The sequence below is a fragment of the Martes martes genome (genome assembly GCF_963455335.1).
Source record: "Martes martes genome assembly, chromosome: 11".
Classification (NCBI taxonomy): domain Eukaryota; kingdom Metazoa; phylum Chordata; class Mammalia; order Carnivora; family Mustelidae; genus Martes; species Martes martes.
In genome coordinates, this window is record NC_137899.1 from 13,570,330 (window position 1) to 13,584,811 (window position 14,482).

The 14,482-nt window shown below is 42.8% G+C and overlaps 1 protein-coding gene across 2 annotated transcripts in view; it reads right to left on the minus strand.

The window, feature by feature from the left end:
* The window catches only part of POU6F2 (POU class 6 homeobox 2), a gene marked incomplete at both ends in the record, with an annotated part of 470,710 nt that overhangs the window by 232,101 nt on the left and 224,127 nt on the right, over positions 1-14,482 (minus strand). For both annotated transcript variants that reach the window (XM_080818777.1, XM_080818778.1), the window contains 2 exons: positions 7,170-7,398; positions 10,529-10,620. In XM_080818777.1, the coding sequence (XP_080674903.1) occupies positions 7,170-7,398; positions 10,529-10,620 (321 nt within the window). The remainder of the gene's footprint in view (positions 1-7,169; positions 7,399-10,528; positions 10,621-14,482) is intronic.

The following is a 14,482-nucleotide window of genomic DNA, read 5'->3' on the forward strand; positions in this document are numbered from 1 at the left end:
CACACGCAAGGTGTACGCAGCCCTCCTTCCTGCCCCTCTGGTCTGATTTCTTGCCACCTCAGACTCTTAACCTTCACTTGAACAACCACCAAAACTGTTCAGAGGACTCTAGACTCCATGTTCCTTATGTCCTCTCCTCTACACTGAATGTTCTCTTTACTTCTTTTCACTTAACTGACTCCTACTTTAAAATCCATCCATCCATCCTTCCATCCTTGAGCACTTATAAGCCAAGCACTGTTTGAGTTCTTGGGCCATATCACCAAACCAAACACAGATGCCTATTGTATGGCTTACATTCTGGGGGCAGGACCAGAAAAACACTACATCTTACAAACACATTGGATGCAGATATTGCCCCTTAGACCATCAGTGCCAAGCATCACGATACCCACTGCCCAATGTGGCTGCAGGAAGCATGACCCAAAGTGCTTTTAGAGAAAGAATCAAAAATGTCCCCACCATTTCTGAGATTTTAAGGCTCTGTAGAAGGTAATAAGTGTTACGGACAAAGGAGATAAAGGAAAGCAGGTAGGGGCAACGATAGTATTGAGGGGCCGTGGGGAGAAAGTAGACTGATGCTTTCTGGGGAAAGAGTCCTTCAGGCAGAGGAAATGTTCTGTGCAAAGGCCCTTGGGTATGTGTGTGTTTAGAGAACACCAAGGAGGTCAGAGTGCCTGCACCCCGAGGCTGATTGAGTTGAAAGAACCGTGAGAGTGAAAAAGCAAAAATAAATTAGAAGATGTATAAATAAATAAATTGAAGATGTATGCCTCGGAAAAAACTGTGGCACCTGGAACTGACTGAAAGCAAAAAGATCAGAAGCATTCTCGGTTTCTGAGAGGACCACATTCCCAAGGAAGCTACAAATCTTTAACTATTGGAAATTTCAAGCAACCCCTTCAGCCCCCAGAACTTCCATAAACCATACATGGACTGAGGAGGCGCTCAAATAAAGACATATTTCTCAACTTTCTCTTCAGATGTAGTCAAGAAAGATAATGGACAGGGAAGAATCTTCCAGGGGTAGAGAGAAGGACCAAGGAGAACCGTGGCCAAGCATGCTTCCCAAGGGATGTCCAATGGAGGAACTTATACCTACCCCCAGGGGAGGGGATCTTCACCATATCTGCCCTGCTAAGACATCAGACTAGCTATGGATAAACCAATTATGGCACATTCTTACAATAGAACACTGCTCAGAAATGCAAAGAAAGGAAACCCGCACACACACAGTGGCGTGGTGGAATCTCAAAAACATGAGACTGAGTGAAAAAAGCCAGACACTAAAGCATACATACTATAGAAATCCATTTACATGAAGTTCTAGAACAAACCCCCCCCCCCCCCCGATCCATAGTGATAGAAAGCAGGTCAGGGTTGCTTGCCTGGTTGGAAGGACAGGACTGACCACAAAGAGACACAGGGGAACCTTTTGGGAAAAATGAAATGTCTTTTGTATTGACTGTGGTAGGCGGAGATTGCATGGTATACACAATTATCAAGACCCATTGAGCTATACTCCCAAGATCCATGCATTTTATTGTATGTAAATGATGCCTCAATTCAAACAACAAATACCAACAAAACAAACAAAAAGGAACTGTGATGTGACTTGCACATGAAATTCCTAAAACCAAAAGCATTCCCACGTACTTTACCCTGAACAAGCTTTAATTTGGAGAGTGAGAGAAAACCAGGGCTGGTTTCCTGCCAGCACGAAGGGCAGGAAAACCACCCTTGATCTTGATTTTTCAACTTGCCTTGAACCTAATTGCTTTTCCATGTTCAGGTTACGCAGCTCTCTCTAATGTATTTTTGGTCATTAATTTAAATGTTATGCTTGACTGAACTGGAATCTTCACACTTTGGTATAAATCTCCTATGTAGCACATTTATATTCTCCATTTATGTTGCCCACAGTGATTAGTGGGTTATCTCTCAGCCCGTGCAATGAGAACAAGTCACTAACTTGAATCATCTGTCCTGGACGTAGACCCACCTCTGCTGTCCCATTAACCCTTCTGCTGCTTGTCACTTGTTTTGGGGCTCTATTTGACTACCTTTTCTACCTCAGTTAAAAAAAGCAGAAAACACAACCCATTTGCATGAATTCCATCATGGGGACTTTATTCTGCCACATCAAATAATAATCTAGTTCCCACACTAGGACAAATGCAAATTATATTTTTAACACTGCTATTTGTGTGTAAGAAGGTAAGTAAATGGAAATAAAGTAAATAAAGTAACTTTATTAACAAAGTTCATAAAGTATGTGACAGAGCTTCCTGAGTCATTTTCCCTCTTGAAGCTTCATGGTCATCATGGGTCTCCTCTCACTGCTGTGGGTTCGCTGATAGTCTCCTGAGACTGAATCCCTATGAGCAGAGGACAGACAAAGGACACAGCGATGGAAGGACCCAGAGTGGTGATGGTGGGAGGTGCTTGGCATGGGGCAGGGCTCTCAAAGGAGAGGGGAGAGAATGCAAAACTGTATCTATTTCATGCAAGGACATAGAGTGTTGAGGAGTAGATCATTCCTAGGTCTCATCTGAGTTTAGGGCACATCTGGGATTGAACTTCAGAACTTCAGAACTGGGCTTGAAGACAGAACTTCCACAGACTTCCCCTAAATTATTCAGAACCTGGACCCCACCCGTGGCATCTCTGAGTTCAGAGCTGTTCTCCATCTCTGCCCAGGCACATAGGAGGGCCTCCTGGTCTGTATGGTAATCTCAGCAGACAGGCCAATACCTAGCCTTCTCCCTCGGTGCCCTTCTACTGATGAGGGAGGCCCTAGTGTTTCTTTTCAGCATGTTGCACGTGCTCCATTTCACATCATCCCGGCTCCCCCTTCCACCCACATTACACCTGACTGGACAGGAATGCATACTTCCACACAAGGCAGTCAGTCTTTAGTCTGGCTAATGACCTACAAGATAGCCTAGAATGCAAAATCTCACCCTATCAGGAATTGGAATGATGGTGAGTTTGAGCTGTTGATAGACATGGAGATGGGGATAAAGATAGAGATGCTAGAGATAGCAGTGGAGTGTTCCTAAGAGGTACATGGGTTGGGAAGATGCGTGTACTCCAAGAAGACAGAATGGAATATGAGTGAACTAAAATTAGGGGCTAGTTAGAAGTCAACCAACACAGTAGAGAAGAGTCACCTGAAGGTGCAGGGAAGAGTGGAGACAGGTTAGAAGTAGGGGTACAGGCCTGTCTACTCAGAGGGAATGAGACAGCCTGCAACTTGGTGGTTCACTGGATTCTCTGATCCCCAAACTCTAATCCCTATTGTCTAATCTCTAATCTCACTGGGTCCTCTGATCCCCAAACCTCATGTCCCGGGCCCCTGAGGCTGGTCCATAAGGTGTTCCTGGGATTCTGCAAGATTTCTATCTCCTAATCCCTAGATGTTTCCTTACAAGAAAAGCCCTTCTTTGATGGCATAGGTGTGCTCTCTTTCCTGCCTGGAAGGATCTGAGGAGAAAGGGGAAATAATCCCCAGGCTATGCAGATGGGTTTCCTGCAAGTCTCTTTTTCAGCAATGCAAGCTTTTGTTGGATAAAATCTCAGAGCAAGGGCTTTAACCATGCTTTAATTGTGTAAGAGAACGCCTCTTGGTCTTGGGGACGTGAATGTCCTAACGGGAGCAATGAGTTAATTCCCAAATAAGTTATTCCTTTCAGTCCTTCTTCTCATTAGAGGCCAGGTTTGGTGAGTTAGAGCCAGAAAGTTAACAAGGGCACTCCTCACAAGCACATGGCTCCCATCACCCTAGGATGCTCAGAATCTGGGCAGACTGCTGGAGATAGTAGGGGAGTTGCCAAACAGATTTTGGAAAAGGTCCCTAGACCAGGCTTCTTTAAACTGTCGTGTAAGTAGGAATCTCCTGGGACTCTTTTAAAATGCAGATTCTGTTCCATGAGCCTGCATTTCTAATAAGCTCCCATGAGGGGCTGATACCGGCTGGCAGGAAGTACGCTCAGAGGAGGAGACAGTGATAGGACCCCTGCTGCCTGAGCAGAGAAAAGCTGCTCAGTGTAACATGATGTCATTAGTGCTCATTAAAATACATGCATGAATCATGGCCTCTGAGGGTCTGAGAGCAATTCCGTGTCACTTGACAGTGAACGTAAATGAACCGGCTCCCAATCCCTTTAGTAAAGAAGAAGATACTTGAAAACTTATCCCTGAATGCCAAACCACGATGAAACTGATGTCAGCACTTTTCTTTCATAGCAAATTTGTAGCTTTTGAGCTAGAAGCATGGACAGGCTGAAGGGCTGGGCAGGAAGGTTGGAGGAGTCAGAGATAATTCCAGCTGGCAGGCTTCTTTCATGAATAAACCTTAACGTTTCACAATGAGGAAAGGGGGAACCATCCATGGCCAAGTGCTCAGGTTGGAAACAGGTTCTATTTCGGAGCAGGGATTTAACACTTAAACCCTTCCCCCTCACATTGACGGATCACAGCTCTTTTATAAAACTACCCAAGACGGTGTGGTGTTAATTAGTGTTGGGGAGACTTACCGGTGCTTTCAAGACTCTTAAAAGCCTTGGAGGCTACTGTGCTCCTTGTCTAAGGTGGGCCATAGGGAGGAGCGGAGCATTCTACCCTGTCAATGACACAAATGTGTGTAAGGACTTCCTCTGGGGTATCATAGCCCATGAGCCAAGTTGCCATCCTCAAAAGAGCCTGAGACTGGATTATGTCTAGGATTGGCTCAGTCTCAAAGTCAACCAGGACTCCAGCAGATGGACTGCCAGCCAGCCAGCTACCATCCCTGGAGTCCCACCATCTTCTGTGATATAACCTGGAAAACCACACAAACCATAGACACTGCCTATGGATTGCCAAGGACTATAGTAGGTTTCCTAAAGGGGGTGAGATCACCCTTGGGTTAGATGCTGGCTGACAAGGTAACCAACTGCCATTGCCCTTCTGGTGGTGAACACCCATCTTGGGCACTATGGAGATTCGAGACATTTACCTGATTCTCATTCTATTGCCCTTGGACTTCTGGCAGGGTGACCAACTCCTTCTTGTTTGCCCAGGACTATCCTGATTCCAACAGTGAAAGTCACATGTCCCCAGAAAAGCCCCAGTCACCAGCAAACCAGGACAGTTGGTTATTTCTCAAACTAGTGAGGTCTGGGTGGTCCACAAATCATGTGGGAAGGTATGAAAGGAAGAGGAAGGACCAACAGAACTGCATGGGAATTTACGTGGATCCTAACAGTGACTTAGGAACAGGGATTCATTCACAAGGTTATTAAAGAACAAAGTGTTGGAGGAGAGGCTTGAGTGTTAAGACTGATGAGGAAGGTTTCCTTATAACAGGCTGACTTGCAACCAGGAGGTGTTTTGTTTTAATGACCTTACCACCTGTCTTCCAACATCACTGAGATGACAAAGCGAGACATGCTTCCTTGTGTTTGTGCAGTAGACAAGAGCTTGACCATCAACTCCAATCAACACACTTCTGAAGATGAGACCATTAAGAAAATCATGTAAGAAGCACCAAGTGGTAGAAAGAGTCAGATCTCTTATGGAACCGACTCACTCAAGACACAAATCTTAGGATTTCTTTTCTGAAACCAAAAGTGCCCCAAAGAACTAAATTCCAAACTATAAGCACTCCAAAATTTGATATTTAAAGAAAAGAGAAAATCTTGATGGAAGTCCACATTCCACATTAGTCCACAGTCACTAACTCTGAGCCCTTAAAATAACCAGGTAATAAAATCTTAAGAACACCAACCCATAATAAAGATACAACAAGCTTGATTTTTTTGGACTCTGACTTTGGCATCTATTTTAACCAAGCAAGATTAATTCATGACCTAGGAGCTCTGTGAGCTTATGTTTATTTATAATATTCAATATTCCCATAAGCACAGATGTTGCAAATGGAAGGTTGCATTTTGATAATGCCCATTTCTTCATTAAGATTTCATCATCCACCTGCATTAGAAAGCCTCTCCCTACACTTTGTTACTTCTGCTTTCACCTTGTTTATTCCTGCCTTATTTGCTTAATCTTGGGATCCTGGCTCCCAGGCACTCTCAAATTTTAAACAAGTAAAGTTTGTGCATTAGCGTGTCCTGGGCATGCATGATTTATGAATGGCGGTCTTCTTGGCACAATTTAATGGTATGAGAGAGACTTCGTTTTAAACATTAAAGGGAAAGTCAAGAAGTGGCAACAATAGGTGGGATATTAGAACATACGGTGTGTAAAAAAGTTTGGGTTGAGAATTAACCAGTTCTCCTATGGTTTGTTTCTTAGTCTTTGGGCTGATGACATTTAACCAACTACAAAAAGTGCTTTAAGTTGTTACTCTGATAACTTAACCCATTGAACTCACTCTGACAAAAAAAAAAAAAAAAGCAAGCAAGCAAAAAAATTTCTTTCCAATTGCTAACATTCCTATCAATGGGGGAAACAAACACCTTTGAGCAGCCCCAAACAAATTCATTTTCTCTTTGCTAGGCATCCTAATCCTATCATATTCAGGCCATTTTTCACCATAAAATTCTTCCTTCGACAGAATCTTTTGTAAATCAGTCTATCAATCAGTGTTAGCAAATCTTTCCTAGAAAAGTGAAACCCTTTGTAAAACCAAAAGAAATATCCTTCCAGAGTTAAATGAGTCCAGCTCTTAATAAATGTCCACATAATATAAAGGTCCGATCTACAAGTCTGTTTTTCTCATTATAAAGTATGATCCCAAATAATACATTTCTGTTTAATAATTAAAACTAAAAATACTCAGCAAGAGAACAATAATTAAGATTTCCAAATGCTACCTTGTACTGGAGATGTTCCAACCACTTCTCACACAAACAAATCACATATAACCTTTCTTTGCAGATGGCTACACTGAAGAAGTCACGAAATCATAATCTGGGTCCTCAAATAACAACACAATAATTTTACATCTAAGTTTTTGATGATTTGCAGGACTGACAAAGCCCAGAGCTTGAGCAAGCCAGGGATTCACACACAAATTGAAACTTTGCTTCCTGCACAAGCCTTCCATCTCCCTTGATAATGGGGGCAGCTCTGAACCACATTCACCAGCCGAGGGCATGTGAGCACTGCAGAGTACAACAGGCAGCGGACAGAGCCCTACATGGTGCAAGGAGACAATGGGTTACCTTGTAGATTTTGCAATGGTAGAGTCATTATGCCTCCGGCTGCAGCGGCTGCTACCAGCCCTTGGATGTTGGTGAGATTCGCGGTAGGCAACGTGAGGACCAGTCCTTGTTGTCCTCCTAGCTGTCCAGCCATGTTGAAGGGGATAAGGATGGGCTGGTTGAGGGCCGGCGCGCCTCCCGGCATCACGCCCGCGACAGCCGAGGCTAACTGTTGTGCTGTCAGAAGTGTCTGCAAGGAAACAGATAATCCTAGCTCACTTTCCAGTAGAACCAAGACGTGGCCTTTCAGAGCATGTTCTTCTCAGGGTCTAGTTCTAGCAGGATCCAAAATTTCCTGAACAAGGAGTAAAAACACATGCTCCGTTCCAGAACGAACCAGTAGGGGAAAAAAAAAATTGAAATCACATTTCATTTATTTCCTTGGCAAACTTCATTTGGTTTCGATTTCTTTTGAGGAACTCGAATACCTTTAAAAGTAATACCTTACACTTATATATTATTCTTCTAATAAATTTCCATTTGATCTTAACCTTACATATTTGAAATTCTTTGCTAATTTGTTCTTTCTTGTTCTAGAAAGAACTCATTGGCATCAGAGGGTTTTGTTTTGTTTTGTTTTGGCTCAAAAGTAGCAATAAAATACTATTTTTTATTTATTAAGTTAGCAAAAATGATGTAAAATAGTTACAACATGCTGGTAGGTCTCTAGTGTCACCATTATGTGGATTTAGGATGTACACACAATTGTAAGCCTTTTGGAAATCTATATCAAGAGCTGCAAAATATTCAACCCCTCTTGACTCAGAATATACTCCTGGGATGTAGCCCAAAGATACCATTCAAAAAGACAAAAAACAAATGCATAAAAACATGCATTACATTTAAAAATATTTAAATGTTGAAAAATACTTTGTTACAGTACTAAACCTGACAAGATATTACATGGTCCTTAAAGTGGATCATTATGGCCGCCTCTTCAGAAAAACAGAAAATGTTTATAATATGAGAATACACAAAATAAACTGGATAATCATTCAACAGTGACAATGAAATCATTAAAATGGTAAAATTGTCTGTACACTAACAGTTCTGAAAAAAAGCATAGGAAAACAAATGTGTTGGCATTTGATATGGATAAGTTGGAAAAGCTTTTGAAGATTGCTTTTGCTATTATTCTAACATCCTTTGCTCAGTTCATATAAGATTAGAAACACGGGTTTGTGTCCACCCTTCGTCCAATAGCCTTTGCTCAATGTGGAAAGGCAGCGCCGTCCGTGTGCGCTTTGGGCACCAGGCATATTTGAGCCCGGATGTAGGCTCTTCACTGGGATGACCTAGGCAGGATTCCTGTGCTGAGTGGGCCATGTGACCGGAAGGGTCATTGGTCTTACAGTCATCTATCCGGGACCTTCACAGCTCTCTTTTGGGAACCACGTGGCAGATAATGTCACGTCCATTTTTCTTCTGGAGGAACCAAGACAAAACTCTTATGGAGGGGTGGCAACTTTTTTTTTGTTTTTGATGCAGCATGAGTCTATAAAGTAACAAGTAATTAAATATAGGCATAGTACAAAGCCCAATGAATTTTAGGCAGGCACTATTCTAATATTGCCGTGTGTGTATTAATGCAGTTGTCCTACTGGTGAGATACAGAGGGATTCGTAATTTGCCCAGAATCCCATATCTGGTGGGCATGGGAGGATGGGGTCATGCCAAGGCAGGCTCCTCCAGAACCCATGGCTCACCCCTTTCTGGCCATGCCCTGTCATGCACGGAAGTGATTCAGAGGAAGTGGGGCTGCTCTATTTGCTGAAGGAGGGGAGGAGGGCTGAACCCGTTCTCTGACCGCTGCCTACAGCCTCACCTCATGGCTCCTTCTGGTGAGGCCTCTGCAGAAGCCCTGGGACACCAGATGCAGCCTGGTTTTAGACCACTCCAGTCTCCAAGGGCCTGGCTCCTATTTGTTAGTCTACTAAATTCACAAAAAGTAACTGCCTCTCTTTAGAAAATAAATAAATAAATAAAGCTGCCCTAAAGCACAAAACCAACATATTTTCCAAGAGTAAATACAAAAGTGATAAACTCGTCCTCAGATCACTGATTTCCTATCACTGCCCACAGCAATATCATGATAAGAGGGGAGGCAAATGGCTGGTTCTCAGACCACGCAGGTCAGAGATTTGGGGGATTGGTATGTAGTATTTTTTTAAATTGAATTCTTGGGGGTGGAAGCAGGGCATGCATTCTCCAGCTTGTCAAGGTGCCAACCATGTCTCACTGTCTGGGTCTGTCACACACTTACCTGGCCCGGAGGCATGACTTTGTCACCCCTGGTATGTTCACACACATGCACATGCATGCATGCACATACACACAATGTCACAAGCATGGAATTTTTAGAAAAGGCATAGCCAGGAGATTCCGGCTTCCGGGGCTCCCAGTAGAACCTTCTCTGGGCTTCCATAGATGAGCAGATCCCTCCCTAGCCTTTCTGTTCTTGAGCACCAAGGCATCCATGCTCTGAGATGGACATTAGGACCTGAGACCATAGGGAGACTTGGTGGCTACTGGAACAAAAGGGAGGACCAACCCAAGCCCTACATGTGGGTTTCCAAATCTTGAATTGGTGATCCCTCCAAGGGCTGAAAGTATTAATTTGCAGGAATAACAATGACTGCAAAGGGGAGAGATGGGCTCCCATAGCTGCCTCTTCTCCCATAAAAGCAGGTGAACTTTGAAAGCTTCCCACTAAATGCCAGAGCTAAAACAACAATGGCCAAGAGCCCAGCTCTCATAATTGTGTTCTACACCTCCATATAACCATACCAGGCTGCAAAAAACAAATATTGCACTTTAAAAAATAATGAATGTATTTCTTTATTAATGCAAGAGCTGTATGTGATGTACAGTATTGTCAAACCCAATAAGCTGAACTTGCATTAAAATTGCATTAACTTTTTTATATTAAATCACATCCTGTATTTCAAAAATGGTTCCAGTAAGGTTGAAATAACTTAATTTTCTTCACACCCCAGTCATTAAAGTTTTACTTTCTTGAAAACTGCATGGTAACCAACGGCACATTGGTAAGTAGGTTATAAGAAGATGAAAAAAAAAGAGTTTCCAAATGATTAAAACCAACATTGCCTTTAAAAAGAGAGGAGTTCTGCAAACACTTTTTTTCTCCTTGATGGCATTTAATAAATAATGCAGTCATACAGTTTTCCACACAAAAATTTATCACCATGTTTGCTCTGTTGGAGTTGATTGGATTTAACTCATTACTATTTATTCAGTTATTTATATGGTTAAACCATCCTAAATGCAGCCTAATGGAAAAGCAGTCAAGAGATACTGACCTGCGGCCCAACCGGGAAAGGGGGGTGGTTCTGACTGGCCTGGTGTTGGTCAGGAGTGCCTGGGTCTGATAGAGCCGGGTTTCCTCTGGCCCCTGGAATTCAAAAGAGAAGTGCTCCCTTTAATAGAAGATCCAGCCCGGGAACTGCCCATGACCCCATTTTCCTGTGATGTCACATAACATTAAGGTACAGATGACATGCCAGAGTGGTTTATCAATAGCTCCAGTGCTCAAATCACTTGTCAACTGCATAAATTATGCTAATGGATATTCAGGATGGCCAGTCATTCCGGGAGGGAGAAGGCTGGGACCGGGGGCGAAGGGGAAGTGACACTATCGTCAGTCGCACTAACAGGCTTGCATGATCCATCGGTTTGTACCGCATATCCCAATGCCCTGTGTGGGTGGGAAACCGCATCCTTTGTGCACAGCCGGGCAATAGCTAATCTAATTTCCCAAAGCCAGAGAACACGAGATCTCAGACGTGACCAAGTACATCTGTATTATCCCTTAATATGACTGCAGAGCCTTGGAAGCCTTTTCTCTGTACCCATTGCAGATACCAACTCATACGAATGTGTTTTCTTAGAGACAGCCTTTTCCAATTCACCTAGGGTGATACCCTGGACAGCACAGGGATGTCCTGAAGCCAGTTACCTGGGCGCTAAATGAAACAGTAGGAATAACACCCTAACTGCGGGCATCCCCGCTGTGCTGTGTGTGGATCACAGCTTCTTGCCTGTGCCAGAATCCTGTTGGATGCCAAAGCACAAAGAATGAATTCCCACCAAAATGGCAAATCTTACACGTCTTCTTACAAACAGAGTAGTTTCTCTGTGTGTGGCGGTGTGCTCTGTTTTCCGGACAGACGGGAGCAGGTAACATAGCGGCAGGAACCATAAACAGATGAATAGGTAAGCAAAAAATAAATAAATAGATCCGGCTGCAATTTTTGAGGGGCTCGACTCAGTAGCTTTTGTTTTCTTGGTGGTTGAAATCCAATTCCAAGCCACCCTTAACGAGATCCTCTTTCCTGATGTTTGTCCTATGAATAGCAAGTGGGAGACAATTCAAACCCTGTTTACTGGCATGCCATGGACGGCGGAGAAAAAAAGATACGATTCTGTCACGCTTATAAATTTTAAAGAAGGTATTATTGGCTCATTTAAAACAAATTCTTCTATATATTCTCCAAAGGGACAGACTTATAAATAATGGAAATGTGGAAAAAAATATTTCAGCACATTAAGCTACAAATAAAATTGACTGCTACATATTATTCAATTGACTTCTATCTCCACTGCGATGTGTCAATCATAACAGCATTTTATAATAGGATTAAGCAATAAATGTGCAAAGCCATTATGCAGAAATCTGAAAATCTGATTAATTTGTAATATTTTTTTGTGCAGAAAGTCAGGACTGGACATTGCTTGGGGAATACTTACAAGCATTCTATTGAAATTTCTAAATTGATTTGGAACAAACTAATAAAAACACAGACTTGCTGACATTTTATAAAGTGAATTCTGTCAAAATATGTTTGGCATTTTAATGATTGCTGTCATTTAATAACAAGGCTAAGATGACCCATCATAAGACGCCAACAATTTCCTCATAATGTGCATGAGACCTTTCTTCTAAATTTTTTATAGGTGATGTACTCATTATGCTTGAGTAGTAGGACACTTTAAATGGTGAACTTTGCTGGTTGAATCTCATATTTTCTGTTCTCATATAATCAAGTCCAACTTTGCCTTAAAATTCTCAGCAGGGCTTTGTGGACTTTTATAGAGCAAACCCAGGGCCCTGAGGGATGCTTTTGGTCTTAGGCATATTCTGAAATAGCTAAAAACCCACTTTGGTTTAGTTCTGAAGACACTTTAAAATTTTGGGGTGGCTTCCTCATTCCCACTGGGCATGGATTTTGACACTAGACTGTGGAAAGAAAGTTTTACAATACACAGAAAGAGAGAAAAACCCTTCTGCACCATTAAAACACATGTATGTCTTAATTTCAAAACTTTTCTATGCTATGCCAGGCCCCCTGGCCTCAGTGTTTTTTCATGTGGACCAGGTCTGCTTTTGGACCTTGTTCTTAATGATATACCATTGTAAGGGATAGGATCTGTCCCGAACAGGCGCTGTATCAATGAGATGTTGTTTGTTGTTTGTTGCCCATAACTTTACACAGATTACATTTGCTTACAATTTATTCTTTGTTGCCGGGGGCCCTCCCCAGCCCAGGGCAGCTTGTCTTGAGGCTGATTATTCTCAAAAACCATGTTCAGGGCAGTACAGGGCAATTCCACACAATTTCATGTGTAAAATGAAGTCTTGCACAGGCTTTAGAAGAGATTATGTATGCTCTCCTGCCAGGATCAAAAAGTAATGTTTCTTCTTAATGCACATCTCCATTTTCCCCAAACACATGTATCATGCTTAACCTTGTAGGACCATAAACGGATCTGTCTGGTCGGAAGGCAGCTCCCAAATCAGGGGCCTTCTCAGAGCCAGAGCGGGGGAGCCAGCAATCAGAATGAATAAATGACGTTGGCTAAGGGTTTCCGAGAGATTTGAAGCAGCACATAGCTGCGTGTTAGGGGAGACTCTGAGGTCACCTATTTCCCGTGCCATAGACGTGAGAACATGAACTTTAACAGGCTGGGCAAGTTCCTCCTGATCAGGATCCTAAGACACACATTACCTCTCTGGAGACCAGGGATGCCCAGAGTGCTCTCCATGGCCTGTTCTGAGTGTAATAGGCTGCACTTATCAGGCAGCGCCTGTGGGCTTTCGTGGAGCGGGGACAGTCTGCACTCTGCACACCCAGTCCCTAAGGCGGGCAGGGTATTTGCACTGATTGAAATCTTCACTTAGTGGAAATAGAGGTTTGGCTTTTAATTTGGGAGTGGTAGAATTCCCAGAAGACAGGCATTGACATCCACTTGACTATTTACTATTGTTTGGTATAAGCCTGGAAATACCTTTAAATTATTAGCTTATTGGCAGATTCTACCTCAATTCCAATTCAGAGACGAGAAGCAGTTTGATGTCCAGGTTAAAAGCAAGGGCTCTTTTAAACTTGAAGCTCTGCCTGGGTCTCAGTTTATGCCACTTAGCTAGGTACGTGAACTTGGGCTTGTTTTCCAACTTCTTTATACATCAGCTTACTCCTCTAAAAGTCCGGGATGATAATAATGCCTCCCTCATAGGGTTGCTGTTTATAAGGATTAAATGAGCACAGAGATTTGTAAATTTCATGGGACAGTGCATGTCTGTGCTAATTCTGTTGACTACTATGATTTAACTCAATTTGTTTTTAATGTATTTAATATTATTTAATTTTTAAAAGATAGATTTATTTATTTATTTATTTATTTGAGAGAGAGAGAGAGATAAAGAACAGAGGGAGAGTAGAGGGAAAAGCAGACTCCCCGCTGAACAGGGAGCCCAATGCAGGGCTTGATTCTAAGACTCTGGGATCAGGACCTGAGCTAGAGGCAGATGCTTAACAGACTGAGCCACCCAGGTGCCCCCCCCTCCTTTTCCTCCTCCTTCTCCTCCTCTTCCTCTTCTTCTTCCTCTTCCTCCTTCTTCTTCATACAATGCGTTTTCATTAACTAAGGCAAACCCAGGTTTGGCACCTCCCTGTTACTCTACAAGTAACAAAGGTATACATTCTAGTAGTGGATTAAATGCTCTCAGCCACCCCTCCCCCCTTCCAGCCCTTTTGGGAGTTGACTTTTCCAAAAAAGTCATTTTAAAGAAGCAAATATAACATCTTTAATCCTAAGAGGGTATACTCCTTTCTGGAGCCTTATCCCGTTCCCTTTGTGAAGAGACCTCGAGGCCAGTATAGATGGAAAAGGAGCCAGAACTGCTTATCCAAAATAAGCCAGTTCCGCCTTCTCCCCCTCCCGTCCCACGGATGCACTTGTAAAAACTGGTTTCT